The sequence below is a fragment of the Ursus americanus genome, chromosome 4, assembly GCF_024610735.1.
Source record: "Ursus americanus isolate L20-20 chromosome 4, mUrsAme1.1.p, whole genome shotgun sequence".
Lineage (NCBI taxonomy): Eukaryota > Metazoa > Chordata > Mammalia > Carnivora > Ursidae > Ursus > Ursus americanus.
In genome coordinates this window covers 49,755,772-49,782,442 of record NC_142130.1, presented here as the reverse complement: position 1 = coordinate 49,782,442, position 26,671 = coordinate 49,755,772, and the positions used below count along the sequence as shown (strand labels likewise).

General features: G+C 36.3%; 1 protein-coding gene across 7 annotated transcripts in view; it reads right to left on the bottom strand.

Annotated features, from left to right (window-relative positions):
- Positions 1–887: 887 nt before the first annotated feature.
- The window catches only part of CBLB (Cbl proto-oncogene B), a 218,850-nt gene continuing 193,066 nt past the window's right edge, over positions 888–26,671 (bottom strand). For 6 of the 7 annotated variants that reach the window (XM_045785283.2, XM_045785279.2, XM_045785281.2 and 3 more), the window contains 2 exons: positions 23,926–24,045; positions 3,029–4,557 (listed from right to left, as the gene is read on the bottom strand). In XM_045785283.2, coding sequence (XP_045641239.1) covers positions 4,298–4,557; positions 23,926–24,045 — 380 coding nt within the window. In that variant the 3' untranslated portion in view covers positions 3,029–4,297. Of the gene's footprint in view, positions 2,722–3,028; positions 4,558–23,925; positions 24,046–26,671 lie in introns of those variants that run through there. The other variant, XR_015724219.1, reaches the window with a different exon arrangement.

The window sequence follows — 26,671 nt, the reverse complement described above, 5'->3', positions numbered from 1 at the left end:
GGCCCCACTACTTCTCACCTTTGCCTAAGTCACTATTTTATGATGTGTGCTGGTCTTAGTTGAAATATTTTATTTCTGGAGTTCTTAACAAAAATCTTGCTCCTCTTTTAGGCTGACAAATTGCTATTCAGGCTTATCACTGGTCAAAATTTCCAGAAGGAATGTATCACACCCTCCTTTACTTCCATGTCCTAGAAGAGGCCTGATGGTTGTTGAGAGGGTTACATGCTTTACTACTAAGTTCTTTGCATAAAGTAAGGGCCCAAAAAAAGTTCTTAAGCATGTACTGTTAAGTACATAATTCCAGTACAATGTGATAATTTATATACGGCATTTATTGTATTGGAATATTTGCTTATGTATATCCCCCCATTTTAATTATATGTGCTTTGAGGGTATAACTATTACAACGATGTGTGGGATGTTGCACGTATCAATAACTTTCACAATATCTTATGGTTTTTGATATGGAAGTAGTTATTAACATTTTTTTTTAATCTCCATTGTTCCCTCCCCGTTATATACTGGCGTATTTTATATACTCTCCCTTATAAAACAAATGATTAGAAAAACCAAGAATTCAGAGAACAGATGTTACAGTTAATTAGGAATTCTCAATTGTCATCTGAAGACGTTCAACTTTTCCCAGATACGGTTCTTACTTGGAACCTTAATAGAACTCCTTCAGTTCAAAGACGTAGAAGGAGCTTATTTATGTAAATATCTTATAATTATATGGTTTTGGTATTTAATAACCATCTGGGATGCGTATTTCATACCACCCTGTCCACTTAGCTCTTGAATCCAGTGTCTTTTGCTTAACACAAAAAGAAAACAGAGATGCTGTGAAAGAAATGTTTGTGTTCATTTGAAAAATAAAACACCAACTCTGCATTTTGTTAAGATTCATTTTATAAAATACCTTAAAAGAACAGATAAAGTACTTGTGTTTACATAATAACCAGAATTGAAAAAAGATGAATATAAATTAATTGAACACATAACTATTTTGCCACATTAGACAAGTTTAAAAAAGGCATTTAAAAAAAATAGTAATTGGGAAGAAAACCCTTCACTCTATTGCTGTCTTTTTTGGAAACTTCTAGAAGCATTAAAATTCCAGGTCAACAGGCAGTACCTGTGCTGTTGAAAACACACTGTAATTTGCTTCCAAATCTGTCAGCTTAAGAGAAAAAATTAAAATTTTAACCAGGTTTGATAATTCAGTGCAAATTAAAGCTTCAAGTTGAAAATTCAAGAGGAAAAGTAACGTCCAAACTGTAGGAAATGCTTCTGGAACTGAAAAAGAAAAAAAATTCACATTATGAAGAATCTTTGCAAGTGTTCTTGTGTGTGAGATATTGAGTTAACAAATGGGCCCTTTGAAGTTGCAATTAGGGCTTTAGTAAGACTATTTGCAATGTAGGCAAGGGAAAATGGACAGGGAAGAACCAAAGGTCATTTTGTGGAAGGAAGCTCAAGTTAACCATAAGCACTGCTCTGATTCAATTCTGGAAAATTTGGCCAGGATATTGTAGACATCAAGGAGAAAAAAAAATTATGGATCTAATTTACTGGACTATCATTGAGGATAAGTACTTCTATCCCCACAACATGTTGGGGGATGGGGGAGAGCAGGTTAGTGTTGGCCATAATTTGTTTTAATTATATGAATTATATGGTGTACTGGCTTAAAAAATAATTATATTACCAAGTCTTGAGAAATGGGAGGAATGTCTAACTTTTTGGATCACAGTGAAACCAAGTGTTGATCATTTCCGACCATTAATGGGTAGCCATTTTTATAATTATTTTTAATTATTTCCACAAATTTTTTTTGAGTTTGGTAGTCATTGGTAATAGATAGCAATGGGATTTTCATGACCACGTTTGATAGAAAGTTTTCCTCTTTCCATTCTATTCCATAGAAGTTTCTGATTCATTCTTTTTAATGATAAAACTAATGGTTGCTATTGAGTTCAAGATGCTGAGATTTTAGTGGAGGCTAGTAAGTCTTCTTTGCAAAATAGAATTTTAACAAAATGTAGGTCTAAATTTATATCCTCACCAGTCTTTTTCTAATTCTCACTGGAAATTATCATATATTATTTGAAAACTTTGAGGACGTACTATGTTTTTCTAACATTTGTATTTTACATCACTCTCTAATCTATTAAAGTTATAACAATGTTATCACAATGAAGTGGCAACTTTTGGCTTTTGTACCTATGATCAGCAAGTCATAAAAAACACAAAACGTACAGTGCTATTCCAATGTGACATCAGAGACTGATAAAAAAAAAGTGAATAATCATGATGATGTACATGGGGTTCCTAAATCAATGAAGAATTAGCTGATGCCATTTTTAAAAGTGTACAAAACTGCACTCATATACCTGCTCACAGGTGGAACATCTAAGAGTAAAAATTCCTCTCTGGGGACACCGACCAGTGCAGAATCATTTGAAGAAATCAAAACACCCAAGCTCAGGACTCCTCTCAAGTACCTCCTATTGTGATAGCCAAACCATCAAGGGCACGTGTCACATGTCACTTTGCAAACCAATGCATTATTTCCCCTCCCCAGGTCAACTGGGTGACTGCTCCAGGCTTGAATGTTAATTTCCGTCGGGTCCTGTTAGATGTTTGGTTCTGTCCTTCTAAATCCTGAAGAGAGGCTCAGTATCGGATACATCCTTGTACATCACACCCGGTGCGAAGCTGAAAGAGGAGAGGCAGAAAGGTGCACGACCCTGCGATGAGTCCTTAGAAAAGCTTCCGTGGGCTCAAGCATTTTACACAGACCTGGGTTTTGTCCCATTTCTCCACTAACTTCTCATTAGGCTTTGTCTATCAGAGAGACACTGTTGCCATCAAAAGCACAGATAAAGAATAACAAAACATATTGCGATCAGCTTGTGACAGTTTGTGCTTTAAAACATAGTGCGTCAAGCACATCATAGATGCTCAATAAATATTTGTAGATTTATTAAAAGTAATAACATGGTTTCTGAAGAACCAACCTCCATTTTGAAAAAAAAAAAAAACTATATAAATTTCTTTCCCCTGACTGGATGGAACAATGAGAATCTACAAATTAAATATGAACTCTGATTTGATTGTAGAGAGTTTGCCAAAAAGGAAAAAAAAAGAAAAAGAAAAACAGAATATTGCCACAGTAGCATGGGCACTTAACAGTGCATCAAAGATTTAACTTTTTTCACTGCAATATGAACTGGTTCCTACACCTGTTAGGTACCAGAGTGTAAGCACTCAAATAGGAAATGAACTCTATTCTGCTTTGGGAGAGGCATGATCATAATTTTATCTGAAAATTATTAACATATTTCAGGGAGACGGCCCTCTTATTCAGCATGCCTCAAAGCAATGCAGGCGTAAATGTCAGGGGACCTCATTATATAACTTCAACACGGCATGGTCATGTGCAAGTGTATTTCTCCCACATCTGCAGTAGTTGCTTCCTAATATTTTATGTTTTTACAGAGTAGTGACACTCCTGGGATGACCAAGATGAGAATATGGGAGGTTAAAGATCACAAAACTTACACTAAAAAGGGATGTTCCTCTATACCATATGAAAAACCCCTTATCAAAAGGCAGTGAGTTCATGGACGAAAAAATGCTTTATACATTCATAATATAATTTTCCCGTCTCACAACAGCAAAGGTTTCCAAAGAAAAGACTCAGTAGTGAAGGCCACACACTTTTTTTTTTTCATTAGTTCGATACGTTGAAAATCAGAACCTTTGAAGCATCTCGTAAATGGGAGAAATGGAATTGGACCTGGCTGCTCGTGGGGCCGGCGTGATGGAAGCGAGCCGAATGATCGTGTGACTCAGCTGCTGACCGGACAGCGAGCGAGCTGGTGGGAAATGTTACAGCAGACCTGACCACTCCACCACGGGTCTGTCAAGAACACAGTACAGGGATCAAAAAAACAAAAACAAAAACCCTAAAACAAAACTACAAAAAAAAACGAACTGCAACTTCGCCAACTTGTAAACAAGGAAAAGCATTTCACAGATTCAAAGTTCAAGGGAAGTAAACGTCTTTAAATTATTTTTGTCAGTTCAACCCTGATTTAAAAAGTATGGCTAGCAGAAATAAGGAAGCGCAGCCGTTGACATCCTGAGCGAGCAGCTGTCTTCGGAGAAGCAGCACTTCCAAGCCTCTTCTCAGGATGCCGCGCCGAGGAGACCCCTTGTCTCACTTGTCTCTTTCCCACGATCCTGGAATAGCGATTGCTTGCCATTTGGGTGTGGACAGTCCTGGCTGCTATAGATTTAGACGTGGGGAGACTGGAGGCGGGTAGGCAAACTCTCGGAGGATGCTCCGGGCCACTTCCACATTATTCTGGGCTATCTCTAAGGCTCTCTTCACTTCTTCAAAGGCATAACCCTCTCCCATGAGTTTTGCAATTTTTGCATCAACATTTTCCAACGCTGCCTCAGGCCCATGGGGTTTTCTGTGGTGGACTTCCGGTGCAGTCCTGCGGGGTCGTGGTTTAGGAGGTCTGGCTGGTGCTTGTGAACCATCTGTGTAGATTTTGAAAGAGAGGTATCATGTAAATAATGGGCTAAAAATAAAGACACCATACCAGTTTGATCTCGTTTTATAGGAAAACCCTATTTTTCATTACCTCCATAAATATAATCCCCCCCATTTTTATATACTATTGCAGGGTAGGCTATATTGTCCCCATTTTGAACATAAAAAAACTGAGTTAGAATGTGTTGGAAGTTTGAGAAATTAATACAAATTTATTCCCAATTCCACATATTATTCTTTAAACTATATGAAATAACAGGGAGAGAAGGGAAAAAATTTGAAAAAGAAAGGCTTTCATTGTGGGTACACTAGCTTATTCTTTCCTACTATGGTGGAGGCATTTTCTTGGGAAGTTTCTAGCAGAGGACTGTTACAAGGCGGTTGATACCCCTGGAAGCCCACCCCCAGCAGGTACTCTAGCCCGCCCAAGCCGTTGTACTACTACTCTGAGCTCTGTAATGTCTCCGCCGGTCTGATTTTTCAAGCTAATGATGCTGTCCATTGATGCTGGGGTGGGGAGAAAAATAGTACATGCTTCGAGTCTACTGCTAGTTAATAGGCTAAACAGAAGTAAACTCACTGCTTTGCTCAAATACTTTACCCAGATTCCAATGTAGGAAGTTTTGCTAGAGAAAAAGCAAAGCCAGCAGAAACATGAACAATGCGATTCAGGCTCCGGATCAGTCCCCTGATAAGTTTCTCAAACTTAAATGACTTTGGTGCCCATGAATGGAGAGTACTCTACTAAGAGAAAGAATTAGAGACCACCACCCCTCACAGATAACCGGGGCATGGGCTGGTAACTTGAGAAGGCACTTTTATCACAGATGTCCATAATACCTATATTTGGTACTGTATTTCAAAAGTCTAAATTTAAAGATTAAAAATTATCAAATTTATGCCATGCAACACATTTATGGATTTAAGACTTTTTAGACATCGACACTTCTTTAATATCTTTCTCAGACCACTGACAAATGCCAAATGATAAATCTTAGGACATAGTTAAGTAGAGGAGGAAGTGAGGCTACAACCCAAATGCCTTATGACTCTTGTCCCCATCCTTGCCCTCCTGGTCTCTGCTGCTTTGCCAACTTTCCCAATGTCTTCATGAGAAATTGTAAGCTGATATTTTCAATAATAATCAAGTCTGAATCAAAAAAATTATCTAATACATTCCTTTATATTTGTCTTATAAGTGTTTTTCCATGAGAAGGTAACTCCTTAAAAACATCCTCTTCACCATTCCAGCAATATAGCGGTAGAACGGTATGAAGATGTTTGGTTCCACACCAAATTGGATGATAGTCTTATTTTTAATTTTTCCTTTCTTATAGAATACTTCCCAGTTTGAAAAAAATATAGCTATAGATAAAGCTTATTAAATTATGCTCATATACAAGAACACACATTAATTTCTGGTGCTAGCTCAAGTCTGTATGTACTGTATCTTGCATCTATAACTGAACATCTCAAGTTATTATGATCTAAATTGCATTTCTTACTATGTTTTCAGGTTCCATTTTCTAGTAAGTATTTCCATTATGTCATGCAGAGCTGGGCAATAAATGTTACTTTGCTTCTAATCATTTCCAAAAAACAGAAATTCTAGTAAGCTATCCTTTAATCAATCACCACAGAAGTCATACACTGAAATCTTGTCTGTTCTGATTTACTTTCTGGTGAGAAAAAAGTCCTTACACTTAAATGCAAGTCGAAATTCCCAGTTTTCTATAGGTAAGTCTCAAAGAGTTTTTCTAATACTATTATTTTGCTTTTGTCCAAAATCCTGAGAAGGGCACAAGATTGTCAAGTATCATTGAAAAGAACAGCTAAATACACTCCTAGAATGGAAAGGGTACTACGGCAGCCGGAGACACATCTAATAGTATAACTGGCAATGAAGTTTCAAGATTTAGAACTTTTAAATGTAATAAGCATATGTATTTTTAACTGAAGTATTGTTGACATACAATATAATATTTATTTCAGGTGTACAAGTGATTGGACATTTATATACATTATGAAATACCACAGGAAGTGTAGTTACCGTCTGTCCCAAATAAAGTTATTACAGTATCACCGACTATATTCCCTATGCTGTACTTATGTTCTAATTCGAAGTCTGTACCTCTTAATCCCCTTCAGCTATTTTGTCCATTCCCTAAACTCCACACAACCACTATTTCTCTGTATTTATGAGTCTGTTTCTGTTTTTTTTTCCCTCATTTTTTAGATTGCACATACAAGTGAAATCATATGGTATCTGTCTGACTTATTTCACTTAGCGTAATACCCCCTAGGTCCATCCACATTGTTGCAAATGGCAAGATGTCACTTTTTATGGCTGAGTAGCATCCCAGCGTATCTCTGTGTGTGCATGTTCATCTCTACCCACTCGTCTACTGATGGACACTGACATTGCTTCCATGACTTGGGCTACTGTAAATAATGCTGCGATGAACATAGAGGTTCACGTATATTTTCAAATTAGTCATTTTGTTTACCAACGTCTTATAGTTTCCACTGTACAGGTCTTTCACCTCCTTGGTTAAGTTTATTCATAAGGCATTTTCTTCTTTGTTTTTTGGGGGGCTTTTTTTTGGTGTTTTATTCTTTTAGACGAAATTGCAAATGGGACTATTTTCTTAATTTCTCTGATAGTCCATTGTTCGTATATAGAAATACAACAGATTTCTACATATTAATACCGTATCCTGCAATTTTATTGAATTTATTTATCCTAATAGTTTTTTGGTGGAGTCTTTAGAGTTTTCTATATATAGTATCATGTCATCTGCAACTAGTGACAGTTTTACTTCTTCCATACGAATTTGGATGCCTTTTGTTTCTTGTCTGACTGCTCTGACTAGGATGTTTGGTACCAAGTTGAATAAAAGCTGTGAGGGTGAGCATCCTTGTCTTGTTCCTCATCCTGGAGGGAAAACTTCTCACTTTTCACTGTTGAGTGTGATGTTAACTGTGAGCCGGTCATATGCAGCTTCACTATGTTAAGGTATGTTCTCGATCCACTTTCTCGAGAGTTTGTATCATGAATAGATGTTGAATTTTGTCAAATACTTTTTCTGCGTCTATTGAGATGATCATAGGATTTTATCCTTCATTTTGCGAATGTGCATCACACTGATTTGCAGATACTGAATCACCCTTGTACTTTTGGAGTAAATCCCATTTGATTGGGGCGAATGATTCTTTTAATGTATTTTTGAATGTTGTTCACTAATGTTTTGTTGAGGATTTTTGCATCTATGTTCTTCCAGGATATTGGCCTGTAGGTTTTTTTTTAAATAGTATATTTGTCTGATTTTGCTATCAGAGTAATGCTGATATTGTAGAATGAATTTGGAAATGTTCCTTCCTTTTCAATTTTTGGGAATATTTTGAGAAGGATAGGTATTAACTCTTCTTTAAATGTTTGGTAAAATTCACTCATGAATCCTCATCCTGAACTTGTGTTTCCTGGGAGTTTTTAAATCACTGGTTCAACTTCATTACTGGTAATTCGTCTGTTCATATTACCTATTTCTTTCTGATTCAGTCTTGAAGGATTGTGTTTCTAGAGACTTAGCTATTTATCATTTCTTCTAGGTTGTGCAAGCTGTTGGCAAATAATTTTTTGTAGTAGCCTTTTATAATCCTTTGTATTTCTCAGTTTTAACTTTTCCTCATTCATTTCTGATTTCATTTGAATCCTCTCTTTCTCTTGATTAGTCTGGATAAAGGTTTATCAGTTTTGTTTCTCTAAGAACCAGCTCTTAGTTTTGTTGATCTTTTTTTAAGTTGGTTTTGTTTTGTTTTGTGGGTTTTTTTTTCTTTTGTCTCTATTTCATTTATTTCCATTCTGATCTTTGTTATTTCTTTCCTTTTTCTAACTTTGGGCTTCATTCTTCTTTCTAGTTCTTTAGGTGTAAGATTAAATAGTTTGAGATTTCTGTTGTTTCTTGCAGTAGGCCTGTATGACTATAATCTTTCCTGTTAGAATTGTTTTTGCCTAAAGATTTTGCAAATTTGTGTTTCCATTTTCATTTGTCTCAAGGTATTATTTTATTCCTTCTTGATTTCGTCATTGACCCACTGGTTGTTTGGCAGAAGGTTGTTTAGTCTCCATGTGTTTGTGTTTCTTCCAGTTCCTGTAATTGATTTCTAAATTCATACTGTTGTGGTCAGAAAAGATGCTTGATATAATTTCAGTCTTCTTAAATTTATTGAGAGTTGTTGTATGGCCTAACATGTGATCTATCCTGGAGAAAGTTCCATGTGCACTTAAAAAGAAGGTATACCTTGCTGTTTGGGGATGGAATGTTTTATATAAATCTTAGCTAATTTGGTGTAATGGGGTGTTCAATAACACTGTTTCCTTATTGATTTTCTATATGAATAATCTATCCTTGATGTAAGTGGGGTATTAAAATTTCCTGCTATGATTTCATTAGTGTCAATTTCTCCCTTTATGTCTGTTAATATTTATGTATTTAAATGTTTCTATGTTAGGTGCTTAGGTATTTACAATTGTTATATCCTTTTCTTAGAGTGATCCCTTTATCCTTGTGTAATACCCTCTTTCACGTCTTTGGTGTCTGGTGTCTGCTTTTTCTTCCATTTTCATGGAATATCGCTCTCCATGCCTTTACTTTCAGTTTGCATGTGTCTTTAAGGTGTGAAATCTCTTGTAGGCAGCATATAGATGGATCCTTTTTATCCATTCATTCACCCTATTTCTTTTGGTGGGAGCATTTAGTTCATCTATATTTACAGAAATTATAACTATGTAGTCATTGCTATTTTGTTAACTGTTTTCTGGTTGTTTTCATAGTTCTCTGTTCCTTTCTTTTGCTCTCCTCCCTTGTGATCTGATGACGTTTTTTAGTGTTATGCTTGGATTTCCTTCTCTTTATTTTTTGTGTATGTACTATAGGTTTTTGGTTTGTGGTGAGCATTGAATTTCATATATGATTCCCTATTTATATAGCAATTTATTTTGATTGTCACTCAAGTTTGAACTCATTTTGAAAGCACTACGCTTTTACCCTGCATCCCACATTTTATGCATTTGATGTCATACTGCACGTATTTTTATTATGTGCATCCCTTAACTAATTATTGTAGATACAGTTGATTTTACTACTCTAACCTTCAGAGCATTTATGTTATTGATGTAGTTTTATTATATAAGGCCCCCCTTGCCCCCAAGAAGTCCCTTTAACATTTCCTGTAAGGCTGGTTTAGTGGTGATGAACTCCTTTAACTTTTGTTTGTTTGGGAATCACTATCTCTCGTTCAATTCTGAATGATAATCTTGCCAGGTACAGTATTCTTGGTGGTAGGTCTCCCCTCCACCCCCCTTCAGCACTTTGAATATACCGTGCACTCCCTTCTGGCCTTTAAAGTTTCTGCTGAAAAATCAGCTGAAAGTTTTACAGGTATTCCCTTGTACGTAGCGAGTTGCTTTCCTTTTGTTGCTTTTAAGATTCTCTCGTTATCTTTAATTATTGGCATTTTAGTTTTTATGTGTCTGTGGGTGAACCTCTTTGGGTTCATCTTGTTTGGGGCTCTCTGTGCTTCCTGGGCCTAAACAGGTTTTCTTTCCCAGGTTAGAGAAAGTTTGCTATTAGTTCTTCAAATAAGTTTTCTGTCCCTTTCTCTGCTCCTTCTGAGGCCCTTATAATAAACATATTAGTCTGCTTGATGTTGTCCCAGAGGTCCCTTGACCTCTCCTCAGTTTTCTTTTTTGCTGTTCAGCTTGGATGATTTCCATTACTTGGTCTTCGAGATCGCTGATCCATTCTTCTGACTCTACTAAGCTACAGGTGACTTCCTCTAGTGTATTTTTCAACTTAGTTACTGTAGTCTTCAGCTCTGATTGGCTCTGTTTTATATTTTCTTCGTTGAAATTCTCACTGAGTATCTTTAAGACCATTTATTTGAACTCTATCAGATGGGTTGCATATCCGTTTCCTTTAGTTTCTCTTTTATTTCCCCCCCTGAGGTTTTGCCTTGTTCTTTCATTTGGAAATTCTTCCTCTGTCCCCTCATTTTGTCTGACTCCGTGTTTGTTTCTATGTATTAGGTAGGTCAGCTCCATTTCTGGGTCTTGAAGGTGGTGGCCTTGTATAGAAGGTGTCCTGTAGGGCCTGGAAGTACAATCTCCCTTGGTCATAAGAACCAGGTACTTCACGGGTATTCCATGTGTGAGCTGTGTGTTTGGGGGGCTGGCCTCTACCCTTGTGCTGACCAAGGCTGCCCTCCAGGTGTGGCAGGGTAGGAACCACTTTAGGGGGGACATCTGTAGGAGAGGGCAGGCTGGGTCCACAGGAGAATGCCAGCATGGGGTGAGCAGTGCTAGGAAAGTAGATGGAGAGCATCCAAACTGGTGACCATCAGCATTGGGCTATCAAGGAAAATGGTATCTGCCAACACTTCCGTTCCTGGAGCAAAGTTTCCACAGATCTCTGCCCCTCCTGCGCATACCCTAAGGTAATAAATTTTCACTAATGGCCCTGGTGCTTTTCCAACGGCTGCCTGTGTGCTGGGTCTTGGAGTAAGTTTATGTACAGGCCCTTTAAGAGTGGAGTCTTGATTTCCTATGGCCCTCTGGCTCTTCTGGAATGAAGCCCCATTGATTTTCAAAGACATTATGGGGTTTCATAGTCTTGATGCAGGTCCCTAGGGTGTTTGGGGGGTATCCAGTGTGGGGCTTGAACTGCTTACTCCTCAGGGAAGACCTCTGTACCTGTGATATCCCTCCTGCTTGTGCGTTGCTGTGCCAGGGGTTTGGTTCCCAGCCACACCTCCTCTCTGTCCCTTCTACCCTTCTTGATGTGGAAGAGCTGTTTTGCTAGTCTTCAGGTCATTCTCGGAGTTGCTCTATGGGTGTTGCAGGCTTAGTCCATCTGTGGGAGGAGGTGAGCTCGGGATCTACCTACTCCATTCTCTTCTCTTTACCCTAAATGTATGTATTTTTGATCCTGGTAGATGACACTAAAACAAGGCACCTTTCACCAGGAAAAACCCCAAGAAACCTATCTGTTATATAAGGCTGCTATAATTAATACTGGCAATGGAATTTACAGATGATTATTCTTTTGAAACCTAAGTTAGCAAGGAAAAACACATACACAGACCTGATGATTAAGTCAGTTCTAGAGTAGCGAGGTATCTCTGATCCCGGAACTATTTTTTTTTTTTTTTTTGCACACAAATATATTTGAAATATCAACTATGGAAAGTGAGTCAAACAACCTCTGGAAAGAATCATGATAGGGTTTGAACACTTTCATTAAAAAAAAAAAAAAAAAACCTTAAAGCAAAGATTTATTTTCCTAATAGATATTTTCCCTTGAAATCCAAAAGTCACATATCCCTGCTCATTTAATCCTAGTCCTCACTGCCCTAACTCAAAATTTCCTCAAAAGAGAGCTGACCTCTCTTCAGAATCTTACAATTATTTAAAATTTGAATTATATCATGTATTTGAGCCTACAAATAGAAGTAAAATGGAACCTGTTGCAACTTTGGCCACTTATTATAAATTTCTACTTGTTGATGAATATTTATTCAGTTTGGCATATCTTAATTTTTGTTCAGCTGTTTTAATTGGCTAGAGTAGCTCCGCACCAGGTAACCGACGGCTACACCTGAGACTTCTCTGGATGCAGATGAGGAACAGCACGTAGAGATGGGGTTGGTTAGGTACATTTCACTTTGGCAACTAAGATTCTGAGTGACCTTGAGCTAAGCCACTTACTTGTACAATTTTTACTCTCTAAATCTACTTTCCTATCTCATTTTTAGAGATATTATTTATCCCTTCTCAGTGAGGTAATATGCAAATTAATGTAATGGTCTTTTCAGCACATATATTGAACATTAAAAATAAAGGACAATGAATTCACATCTATGATAACTGCTATACTTAAACGCCATGAACAGTAATTACTACAAATAGTAATGTCAGAAGTGTGGAAGAGGAAAAAACATGGAATTTGTTATGAGTGCTAATTCCATAGAAAGCTTTTAAGCAACATCTTAATAAGGAAGATCTGTTACAATTTAATAGTAGAAACTATTTTAAAAAAGGGTGGGTAGGGGCGCATGGCTGTCTCAGTTGGTTAGGCATTCAACTCTTGATTTCAGCTCAGGTCATTGATCTCAGGGTTGTGAGATCAAGCCCTGCATCCGGCTCTATGCTGAGTATGGAGCTTGCCTAAGATTCTCTCCCTCTCTCTCTTAAAGGATCCTTTTTTTAATTAAAAAAAGGGGGGGGGAGCAGAGCATTTTCATGTTCCTCATTAGAGCAAATTGCTTAAAACTCATCCTTCTTTCTACATATCCCTTCCCAAAGCTTACAGAGAGCCTTCAGTTACTAAAAGAGACACCAGGTCCTTTTTCCCTTTAGAATGGGTAAGTAATAGAAAGGAGTAATGAAACAGAAGATGAAACTATCTTATAGGTCCCCAAAAGTTATTATGCTTTTGGAGTACATTGGAATTACTATGAATCTTACCAACTCTATGGGAATTTCTGTACCTGAATAAATGTCCTTTCAGTATCTTCTTAAGGATGACATGTATTTATTGTAGTGCTGCTGCCCATGCTCATCGTATTTTTGAACTATGAGCAATGGCAAGGGTATCAAAATAAGTGCACAAATACATGGAGCCATAGGATACAAATAGTACGTCTTCTTGGAGCACCAATTTTACTCAAGGATTACAGATTTACCAAGGAGGATAAGGTAAAATTAGCACAGGTTTTTAAGATAAAATAGACTTGGAACAACACTGGGCCTTTAGCCAAAAGCGGACAATCAGGAAATTGATTCAGAATCAACTCCGTGGTGGGTTGAGCGATTTGAGAAGCAGTGGGTTAAGGTTAAATCTTGATTCAATTTTCATTTTCTGAGCATACAAAGGAGCAAAGCAACATCGAGAAAAGTCCTGGATGGCATGGGAATTATCCTGATGAACACATGGTTGGAATAATATCTTAAATGATTACTCCAGGTCGTGCATTCTAAATGAGGGCAGTGTCCCCAGGAGGGCGAAATTAGTCCTTAAGGGACAAGAAAAGATCTTAGATGCTTAAAGGGTACACGGAAATAGAAAGTATATCTGTGGTATTAAACTGTCATTATTGCAGGAGGAAAGGAGTGACTGGGCAAAGCAGAAAGGTCTAAAAGGGTCCTTAGGCAGATTATGATTTAAAAAAAAACATAAGGCAAGCTACGCTGCTGTTGCTCACGTTTCTCAGGGTTGATGGCACTTCTACTTCGGGGACTACCAGCTACTTCACCCCAAGAGGTCCTTACTTATGACTCCCTTCATTGTCTAAACTTTGGTGGTTTTTTAAGTCCGTGAAAGATGTGTCTAATAAGCAAATGTCATCACATGATGAATCCATTTCCCATTTGTCATATTAAGCCTTACTTAACAATAGCTACAACACCAAGTTTCTGTATTTCTAGACCAAAGCAGACGCATTTAATTCATTTGTTTTCTTGCAAATAAAGTTAGGGTTTCTGTTAGACTTTTAAAGTATTAGTCTCTGACAGCACATAAAAATGATGGACTATCATACAATAATTTAAAATGACACTTATTTGAAAATTTAATGATGTGGTGAGATACTTATGACACTCTGTTAAATAGAACTGAGACGGAATTGACTATGATCTCGACGTTGTGAACATGTACACAAACATTAGAAGCAAGTATGCCAACATGGCAACAATGTTCCTGATTGATAATGGGTTACAAGTGATTTCTCTTTCTTGTTTTCATATTTTATTCTCCAATGTGCATGTACTACTTTCATAATTAGAAAAAAAAAAAAAAGCAAATAGCTTCAGAGCCGCTCTGCTAGTTTCACAGGTCTAAGCTGCTCAAACACCTAGTATGGAGAAATAGAACCATTCTGCTGATATAAAAAGTAAAGAAAGCATAGAGTGGGTGGCTTCCTAAGATGATCTGAAAAATGACCAGAATCCAGGTTTCGAAATCTCTAGTACTCTCTTCCATCTCTCTGTCATCATTACTATTGCTTTGCTTCTATCAGATTTTATCATTGGGCATCTCCAAACTCAGTTTAACAATCATTGTTATAGGCATGTGTGATTTTTTTAAACTTAATTTTGGCTTCGCTACTGGCAAGATGATAAACTTTGCCAGCAACAATAACAAAAATGCACACATAGCTTACTGATAAAACACAGAATTCATATCCTATTACACGGATACTTACTAGCTGTGAGACCCTTGGTAATTTTTTCTATAAATTGACGTTAATAACTATTTCAGATAGGTTGTGCGGAATAAAATTTATGTATTTATAAAAACTCTATATCTAATAGATTATATAGTTATACATATAAATGTGTATATATTGTTATATATGTATGTATGTTAAATTATCTCATCTATATAATCTATATGTCTATATTTAAAATACTTAGCTTAACATTTGGCTCATAGTAACTGCCTAACACATTTAGAAATTATTATGTACAATCTGAGACATCATCTCTAAGTTACTTAGAGTTTCTTACTACTTCATGGATAATATTTGTGATAGACATCAAGACTCAGCCTATTGATTTTCTCAACTATAACAATAATTAAAAGAAAAATATAAATTTAACTGATCAAGGCATTAAAAGAAATTTTAAATACATCATCAGTATGACTCTGTTATTCTGGTATTTGGATCAATTCTAGAACTCATTTATGCCACAAACTTCTATTGCTATTAGTATAGCATTTGTATTATATTAGTATACTATAGTATACACTGATTTTATATAAGGACATGTTTTAATACAGTTTTCACTAAATTACAAATAAAAAATCTTCACATACACAGTGGTAGATAATTATGATAGTTAAGGCTAAAGTTATACAATTTTGTAATACATCCAGAAAATGGTTATAAGAGAACTATATTACTATTAAATTTGTAAGAAAAAAGACTCCAGATAGTGTAGTTTGAAAACTAGAGCTGTGTGTAAGGAAAAACGTCTCAGGTAGTTGAATTGTGGTGAAACTCTATAATACTGCATTTGCCTTTGTTGAAACACAAACCAAAATCTTATAAACACAATTTATCTTCAGACATCTTATCACTAATGACAATACACAATTCCAACCCTTGAGTGAAGTGAAGCCATGATTTTCAATTGAGATCTTAAGAACATATCTATAGATCGATAGAAGATACCTACAGAATATTTGGTCTTAATATAAAATTCATTCAATATTCTATTATTTTTCCTTTAAGCTATTAAAAAAATTGTATTGGAATTAAGACCTCCTTTACTTTGCCAGTGTATTTGGTAATAAGATCTTTTACCAGTTAAACACATTTAACGTAAGTCGTGTGCCGAAATTCTAATTTTAGTGTTGCCTTGAACTGCCTTCTAAATACCAAGAACCTGGAAAAGCTTCTCAAGAGCTAATGCTGTACTTCATCCAAACACACCAGTGTGACTTTGTTATTCTAGAAGAATGGTAGTCAAACCACAGCACGTTGTATCTTGAAACAAGAGAGAAGCAAACTGGAAAATTTATAAAAACCCACACCTAGCTGGTATAGATATGAACCCCATGTGAAGAAATAAGGAGATGATTAGCAAAAAAAATTCTGCCCCACATACAGGTATATGTGAATTTAATCTGGTAAAATCCACTTTTTTTTAAATCCACTTATTTCTGATTAACTATTATGTCATTCATATAATTAATTAAATATCAATTGTTACATCTAAGAATACTATATTTTGGGGGGAGGAATAAAATATTGGGAAGACTGCTGGTATATGTAGGCATACATTCTTTTTAGGTAAGATGAGGAAATATTTTTAAATTTGTTAAAAATATTCTTTCACATAAAACTTAAATATAAATCACTATCATTTATTTAGAACATCATAAAAGACAAGAGAAATTGAATTTGTAAAATACAGCAATTATACTGCAATCCTTAAAGGTCACCTTAGAAAGACCTTAAAAACACATCACTGCAAAATAAGGGCTTTTAGAATCCTAAAGGCGCATGGCACCCAGCCTCCAGTTTTTAATGGACAGACCTAATCCAAAGGCCAAGCCCAGCCCTCTGCTGGTATGAAATAAACCAGTGGGCAGCCTGTTAGTCCTGTGAGCTGGATGTCAGCAAATATCCTGATGGAAAAAAGTATCTTATTTTCTGTGGTTCAACTGTGTTTGTAAAGAGAGTGCAGGGAGTAGGTTGAAATATTTGATGTTACGGCTAGCTGAGGCCCTCAGAGTAATAATCAAGACGATTTTATCACTCAGGTAAAAGCCAGTTCAGGCTTCTGGTAAATGCCTATTTGGGGATATTTCCACAAAGTTGTGACTCAAAAGTTCTTCCTTGAAATTTCTAGTGTAATGCTAATCAGAATGCCTACCACTTGAAATCATATGTGAATGATGTTCCTCTGGGCTCTATAACACCCAGATATTATGGAGCAAAACTGTAAAGAAGCCGTGTAAATACAGCCTTTTGGCCACAACTCTTCAAAAAACTTGAATATATGTTTCTTTTAATCTAGAGTTGGTGGCAGTGAATAGATTATTTTAAATCAGTCATGGTACTTCCCTTGAAGTAATATTTTAATGTTATTTCCCTAAGGGATTTGCTTCCTTCTCTTATGTAGAGGCTGTCAGATAATGTCACTCCTTCTTGAGTTTCACGTTTTTTCCATCTATCTGGAAATCTAGCCTTTCAACTGGAACTGCAGTATTTCAGTGGCTATCCAGGGGTATATCTGAAATCTTGGAAGGACAAGAAGTAAATAGGCAAGACGGGACCAAAATTTGAACAGGTTAATAAAATTTTCTATAATTTTCTGAGATATCTTCAAATGTTAGAACACGTAAAACCATAGAGGGGCTTCTCCCAAACATGTCCTCAAGTACATAAGAACGACCGTGATGATAATTCTCAAAGCAACTAACTCATGAATGATCTTGATTCAGAGGTTACAGAATGGATATGGCTGTCGCTATCAGCAAATCTTCTTGAAAGAGGACAAGAATCGACACAGGAAAAACTTCTGATGTTTATAATTATGAGACAAAAATTTTGCTCAAAAAATAGGTGTGTTCAGTTCTGGTCCAAAATGGCAATGTGGGAAGACCCTGAACTCCCCAACTCTGCACCTATGTATGAAGCAGTTCCTCCTGAAGAACTGAGGGCTGACTTACCAGCTTCTGTACAACAAAAGACAGACCACAGACAGAACAGCAAGAGAGATGGAGACACGGTCATGAAGGGAACCCTCACCCCTGATGCTGCCAGCTGCCATGGGGAGGGATGGTTCTGAGGGACCATGAGCAGATTTGTCTGCTCTAGGGCACAGAAACAAGTGCCAAAAGAGCAACTAGAATATAAAGGGACTAGGCCTAGAACCCTGCCAAACAATGGGGAGCTGCTAAAACTCTCTCCAGGTTGGAGAGGCTGGTGAATACACCACTTCCATTTCCCCTCCACCTTGATCGAGTGGATGGAAGCAGGGTCCAGGCACCTTGACTAGACTACTACCCTCAAGACAGAGGAACATGCTCCAATGACAGAATAAGACAAAACCTGAGAAAAAGAACTAAATGAAATGTAGATTATCAGGCATATTGCTTAAGAGTGTAAAGTCATGATCATAAAAATGATGGGCTGCAGAGAAGAGTGGAAGAACTTAGAACTTCAACAAAGAGATAAAAAAAAATATATCAAAAAGAACCAACCAGAGTTGAATAATACAATAACTAAAATGGAAAATACACCAGAGGAGAGTCACAGTTTAGCAGCTGCAGAAAAATGGGTCTGAATACAGGATAATGGAAAGCACACAAGTTGAACAGCAAAAAGAAAAATGAATTTTAAAAAAAGGATCTCTTTAACAACATTGAGCAAACATTCACATTATAGGGGTTCCACAGGGAGAAGAGAGACAGAAAAAACATATTTTAGGAAGTAGCTGAAAACATCCCTAACCTGGGAAAGGAAACAGTCCTCCAGATTCAGGAAGCACAGAGAGTTCTGAACAAGTTGAACCCATGATGGTCCACATTATGATACATAATAATTAAAGTGTCAAAGGTTAAAGATAAGATAAAGAGAATTTTAAAAGCCAAGAAAGAAGCAAAAAGTTATATACTAGGGAAAGCCCACAAGGCTGATCTCTCAGCAGAATTTCTGCAGGCCAGATGGAAGTGGCATGATATATCCAAAGTACTGAAAGGAAAACACCTACAACCAAGAATACTCTACCCAGAAAGGCTGTCATTAAAGGATAGTTTCCCAGACAAACAAAAGTTAAAGAAATTCATTAGCACTAAACCAGCATTACAGAAATATCAAAGGAACTCCTTTAAGAGGGAAGGAAAAGGTCAAAATTAGAATAAAATTATGAATAAAACATAAAATTTGGTGGGGGGAGTAAGAATGCTCTTAGCATAGATTCGAACTTAAATGACCATCAACTTACTACGGACTGCTGTATACCTAGGATGTTAATATATGAACCTCATGGTAATTATAAAACCAAAACCTATAACAGACACGCACAAAATAAAAAGAAAGCTAAGCATAATACTACAGAAAGTCCTCAATCACAAGTAGAGAAAGGAAAGAACATAAAACTATAAAACAACCAAATAAACAATTAACAAAATGGCAAAATGTACATACCTATCAATAATTAAAGTAAATGGTCTAAATACTCCAATCAAAATAGATGAATAAAAAAGATAGGGTAGTAACTTATCAGACAAAATAGACTTTAAAACAATGACTGTAACATGGGACAAAGAAGGGCACTACTACATAATGATAAAGGAGTCAGTGCAACAAGAGGATTTAATGGCTTTGGGTATCTATGCTGGCGACCCTGGAGCACCTAAATACATAAAGCACACAGTAACAGACGCGAGGGGGTACTGCTGAGGGCGCCGCAGTAATAGGAGGGACACTGACACTCCACTTACATCAATGGATAGATGACCCAAATAAGGAAATAATGTCTTTGAACAACACATCAGACCACATGGACTTCAGATATATACAGAACACTCCATGCAAAAACAACAATACACATTCTTTTCAAGTGCACATGGAACAGTCTCCAAAACAGATCACGTGTTAGGCCACAAAACAAGTCTCAAATGTAATAAGAATGAAATCATATCCTACATCTTTTCCAACCCCATGTTATGAAACTAGAAAATCACAAGAAAAAAACTGGAAAAAGCACAAACACATGAAGGCTAGACAACATGCTACTAAACAACCAATGCATCAAAAAATCCACGAGGAAATGAAACATGAAAATGAAAACAACGATCTAAAATCTTTGGGATATAGAGAAAGCAGTTCTAAAGGGAAATTTATAGTGATACAGACCTACTTAAGAAATGACAGAAATCTCGAACAATCTAAACTTATACCTAAAGGAACTGGAAAAAGAAGAATAAACAGAACCCAAGTTAGTAGAAGTAGGAAATAAAAAAGACCAGAGCAGAAACAAATGAATTAGAGACTAAAAAAAAACATTGCAAAAGATCAATGAAACCAAGAGCTGCTTCTCTGAAAAAACAGACAAAATTTATAAACCTTTAGCTGGATCATTAAGAAATAAAAACACAAAATCAGAAACAAAATAGAACTAACAACTGAAGCCACAGAATACAAAGGATTATAAGAAACCACTGCAAAAAATTATATGCCGACCAAGTGGACAAACTAGAAGAAATACATAAATTTCTAGAAATATCAGATCTTCTGAAACTAAATCAGGATGAAATAGCAAATCTGAACAGATCAATTACCAGTAATGAAATTGAACTGATAATCAAAAACCTCCCAACAAAAGTCCAGGACCAGATGGATTCACAGAAGAGTTCTACCAAATATTTAAAGAAGAGTTAATACCTCTTCTCCTCAAACCATTAAAAAAAAAAAGAAGCTCCCAAATACATTCTGCAACCATTCTGCAAGAAAAAGCATTACCCTGATAGCAAAACCACTAAGACAAAGACACCACAAGAAAAGAAAATTATAGAATCAGTATCCTTGATGAACATAGATGCCCAAATCTTCAAAATATTAGTAAACCACATTCAAAATACATTAAAAGGATTATTCACCATGATCAAGTGGGATTCATCCTAGCGATGCAGGGATGCTTCAATATTTGCAAATCAATCAACATGATATACCACAACAACAGAACAGGATAAAATCTTGATACAGAAAAAGCATTGGACAAGATTCAACATCGGCTCAGGATAAAAACTCTCAACAAAATGGGGTTAGAGGGAACATATCTCAACATAATAAAGGCCATATGTGAAAAATTCACAGCTAACATCATACACAATGGTGAAAAACTGAGCTTTTATCCTAAGATCAGGAGGAAGACAAGGATGTCCACTCTTGCCGCTTTTACTTGACATAGTACTGAAAGTATAGAAAACCCTAAAGATTCTACCAAAAAACTGCTAGAATAAATGAATTCAGTAAAACTGCAGAATACAAATTAACACACAGAAATCAGTTGCGTTTCTATACACTAATAATGAAGTAGCAGATACATTGAGAAAATCTCATTTACAATTGCACCAAAAAGAACAAAATATCTAGGAATAAACTTAACCAAGGAAGTGAAAGATCTGTACTTTGAAAACTATAAGACACTGGTGAAAGAAACTGAAGATGACATAAGCAAATGGAAAAATATTTCATGCTCATGGATTGGTAGAATTAAAATGTCATACTACCAAAAGCAATCTACAGATTCAATGCAATCTCTATCAAAATACACAAAGCATTTTTCACAGAACTAGAACAGATAGTACTAAAAGGTGTATAGAACCACAAAAGACCACAAACACCCAAAACAATCTTGAAAAAGAAAAACATGACTGGAGGTATCACAATCCTAGATTAAAGATATACTGCAAAGCTGTAGTAATCACAACACTATGGTCCTGGCAAAAAATTGACGCGTAGATCAGTGGAACAGACTTGAGAGACCAGAAATAAGCCCGTGATTACATGGCCAATTAATCTACAACAAAGGCAAGAATATGCAATGTGAAAAAGACAGTCCCTTTAACAAATGGTGCTGGGAAAACTGGACGGCTACCTGCAAAAGAATGAAACTGGACCATTTTCTTACACTAGACACAAAAAGAAACACAAAATGGATTACAGACCTAAATGTGAGACCTGAAACCATAAAATTCCTAGAAGAAAACATAGGCAATAATTTCTCTGACATTGGCCTTCGCAACATTTTTCTAGATGGGTCTCCTCAAATAAATGATTGGGACTACACCGAAATGAAAAGCCTTTGCATCATGAAGGAAACCATCAAAAAAGCCCCCAAAGGTAACATACTGAATGGGAGAAGCGATCTGTAAATGCTGTATTTGATTAGAGGTTTATATTCCAAATGTATATAAAGAACTTCTACAACTCAACACCCCTCCCGCCAAATAATCAAAAACAGGCAGAGGACCTGAATGCATTTTTTCAAAGAAGACATACAGATGGCCAACAGACACATGAAAAAATGCTCACACCATCAGGGAAATGTAAGTCAAAACCACAATGAGATCACCTCGCACCAGTCAGAATGGTGAGAATCAAAAAGAGAAGAAACAACCAGTGTTGGCAAGGATAGGCGAAAAGGAACCCTCGAGCACTGTGGGTGGGAATTGGTACCGCCACTGGGGAAAACAGTCTGGAGGTTCCTTCAAAAATTAAAAATAGAAATATCATATGATCCAGTAATTCCACTACTGGTACTTCCCAAAGGAAAACAAAAACACTAATTTGAAAAGTTATATGTACCCCTATATTTTTTGCAGCAGCATTATTTACAATAGCCCAGATATGGAAGCAACACAAGTGTCTATTGATCGATGAATGGGTAAAGATGTGTGTGTGTGTGTGTGTGTGTGTGTGTGTCTGTGTGTGTGTGTGTGTATATACACACAGAATATTTTCCGGCCATAAAAAAAAGCCATAAAAAAGAATGTGATCTTCTGTTTGTGACAACATGGATGGACCTAAACAGTATCCTGCTAAGTGAAGTAAGTCAGAAAAAGACAAATATATCTGATTTCACTTCTATGAGAAATCTAAAAGACAAATGAACAAAAAAACCCTAAAAGCAGAAACAGACCCATAGAGAACAAACTGATGGTTGCTAGAGGGGAGGGGTGTAGAGGGATGGGCAAAAAGGGTAAAGGTGAGTGGGAGATCAGGCTTCCAGTTATGGAATGAGTAAGTCACAAGGATAACAGGTACAGCACAGGGAATATAGTCAGTGGTATTGTTGAGGACACTGAATGGTGACAGATCTTAGGTTCACTTGTGGTGAGCATATCATAAGGTATGGACTCATCGAATCACTATGTTGTACACCTGAAACTAACATTGTGTCAGCTGTACTTCAAGAAAAATGTGTGTTCAGCATAACACATATATCAGCTACTCTCCCTTCCTTCTACCCATCCACTCCCCTACTCAGCTATCCACCTATCCAAGAATCATGCGCGGGGCACTCTTGTGAACGTACGCGGACACAGCACTGAAGCAAACAAGACTCCTATCTTCAAAGCATTAATATTCTAGAAAAGAAGATAGACAAATAACAAAGCAACAAGTGAATGGCATTTCAGGTAGTGACAGGTGCACTGAAGAAAAATAAAGCACAAGAAGAGAACAGAAAACGACTGCATAAGATCTAGGGAACTATCTGAGAGATGGTGGTGGGGAAGTCCTCCCGAAGAAGCAAAGCCCAGCATTTCATTATTAATAGCCAGAAGTATGACTGGTATTTACTAAAATGGCACACCCCTCTCCCATTCTACTTAATAGCTGCCAGTGGGGCACTGCGGCACAGCCCTTTGAAAATTAATAGTTTGGTGCCAATATTAATTCTAAAGAGATTTCTTCCTTTAGTCAAAAAATAAGAGAATGCAGCATTTTGATGTACAAAGAGATTTTTCCCACTTCTCCTATCTCATAAGGCAAAACACAAGTTAGAGAGTGAATAGATTCTGAATGAAAGTATCTGCTTTACTGAATGAACAAAGATAATATGAAGGTATCATTTTTTTTTTCTATTTCACGAGGCAGTTTTGTAGGCATTCCTCTCATAATACAAGCTTTAAAAGCAAACTGCAAAGTGATAAAAATACTTTTTTTAGGCTGGCAGTGCTCATTAAATTATATAATGAATAAAAAGGTGCTCTGAAAAGCCTAAAAGCACTATATGAACATTAAGGAAGCATTATTACTATTATTAGCCAACTCACCTGAAGATGAAGGAAGCTGATCATAGTCCTGTGATGTTCTGTGGGATTTGACATTTTCACCTGGCAATCTCCTAGCAGGAGGCAAAGGAACTGGGCCACTTGCTGGGTCAAAAAAGGGATCTTAAAAGTAAAGATAATTTTCAAATTAAAATGATTATCCCTACCAAGACGCTGAAGAAAAACATTCTAGAAATTCTCTATGAAGAGCAAAGGTTTTAAAAATAAATTAGAACAAGAATATCATGACTGATATTAACCATCTTCTAATCCTATTTTCTAATTTATTGCTTGCTCAAATACACTCTTCCCATTTATTCCTAGACAATACAAAGTACTAACTATATATTTTTTCAGATCCTAACTATAAAATTCTTGGTGATAAAAGCTGCTTTAAATTCTTATTTTCTGTCCCATTCTGTCCTGTACAATGAATAGAAACTGTTGCAAAGTAGGGGTGCCTGGGTGGCTCAGTCAGATAAGCTTCTGCTTTCAGCTCAGGTCATGATCTTGGGGTCCTGGGATAGAGCCCCCCTGCCTCGGGCTCCCTGCTCATAGGGGAGTCTGCTTCTCCCTCTGCCCTTCCTCCTGCTCTTGCTCTCTCTTTCTCTCAAATAAATAAATAATCTTAAAACGAAAAAAACTCAACAAACTTGCAAAGCAAAAAAAAGGTTTGAATTTTGCCTATAAGAGTCATCATCAAAGCAGTTAATCTCTAAGTGTTAGGCATAATCTGTAAAATGTACCTGACATTTGGGATTTGTGAGGATTAAATGAATCCCTGTGTGTGAAATCTCCTGTATATATAAAGTGCCTTTTAAAATACTACTACATTGGGCATTGTATGCTAAAAATCATTTTTAACCGGGTCACTGAAGAGTAGATTCAATTGTTAAAAATTGTGCTCTTAGTAACATTAAGGTTTGCATATACAGTAAAAAGTGGTATTTTTAACCACCTTGGTAATCAGAGCGGGGACATCTGCAATAGTGCAAATTATAAATTATACACAAATTAAAAATTATTTTGCTGCTTTTAATGATGTTTATTAACTGGAACTGAAGGCAGAAAAATAAATTTTGTCAGTGGTACTTTATTAAATTGTTAGGACCATAAATCTAACTGGTTTAAAATTAGTAGTATATGGATTTCAATCCACAGAACTGGTTTCATTTCTGAGTAGCTACACATTACCTCTCCAGTGTCTGGTTCACTGATAATTTACTTAGTCACCACGTCTGTCTCTGGCTCCTCTGTTTTCTTCTCTCACATTACTTTCTTTTATGTCTGCTAGTCTCTCCAGAGTTACGGTAAGCTCTTTCGAGAGAAGGGGTCTTATGTTACTCATCATGTTTGAATTATATCCCCTAACACACAGTACACCAAGCACACTGCTTGGCAAGTAGCCTAAATGTCATAAATATTTGCCTTTAGCTACCAAAATAAACCGAGACCAATTTATATTTTTCATAAATTCAAAGTCAGTGAAATCTGAATTGCTAATGTAAGATTAAGATTGTAAATATTAAGGATCCAATTATATTTCATTGTTTTAATGTCCCTTGAAGTTTGTCATTAAGAATATGTAAGAATTTGATTATTTAAGAAGAAAATGAACATATTTATACTAATTTTTAACTAGATAGTGTAAGTCAAGAGTTGAAGTCTTTGATTATTATTTTCCCCTTTTTGAGAACACTAATTATCCCTAGCTTTGCTGGAGACTTTTTTGACCTAAGTAAGGTTACTTAACTTGCTTTCATTAAATTCAAGATTAAAATTAGTGTTAGATTTTGCACTTTTGATATTTGAAGAGTCAATGGTTCAGCCTCATTAATTTTGCTGAAATGCTTGGAGAAGCAATGAGAAGATAAATCAAATACCATGCAACAAATGTTAATCTTTTGATTTGGAAGAGTAAAGCATTTAGAACTAGGTGTGGTGATTTCTGCCCAAGTTTAGAAATTTCCCAAAGCTTCAGATTCAAATACTCAATAGAATTTACCTTCTGTTACTGTGCATTTTAAACATCACTGATAGAACATTAGGTCTGAGGAAAGACTGACTGTTACAGTACATATACTTTAAAAATTTTCTTTAGGAATAATTTACAGCTTTGTCAAATATACTTATGCTGTTACTAATCAAGCATTTAAGACTAAACATTAGATTCCGGATATACTGCAGGGTCATAAATAGGCTACAAAAGATAAAGTTGTATGATATTGCTCCATTAAGCAATTTCATTTTAAAAGTCACCGCGTACACTAAAATATTACCATAAAGAGCAAAAACCCTTAGTTCAGTTCTGACTCACTACCGTCTGTGTCTTCCTTCATGCTAAGTCTGCTGCTGGTCAGGTATAGGGCGTACTGGGCTTCTAGAGCAAGTTGTAAAGTTGAAAGTATTCGTGCTTCGATGGGAAAAGACACACAACCCAATTACTACAGACAGTACAAGAACAACCGTCTCCTGATAAAGAACATGGGAAAAGCAATAAAGTTTTTAAAAATAAGTTCTTCAAAAACCAATTAAAGCGAAATTTTATATCCACAGTTAGAATTAAAACATACAAATTGAAAACGCCATAGCCAACGTACCATTTACATAGTAATAAATGTTCAAGAAATGAGTGAATAAACACGATGCAATTAATCTAGTCTAAAAAGCAGAGTACTATTACCCGTGATTTACAGTATGGTAATGCTAAACTGAAATTTTAATAGTTTAGAGATTATAAAAATCTAAG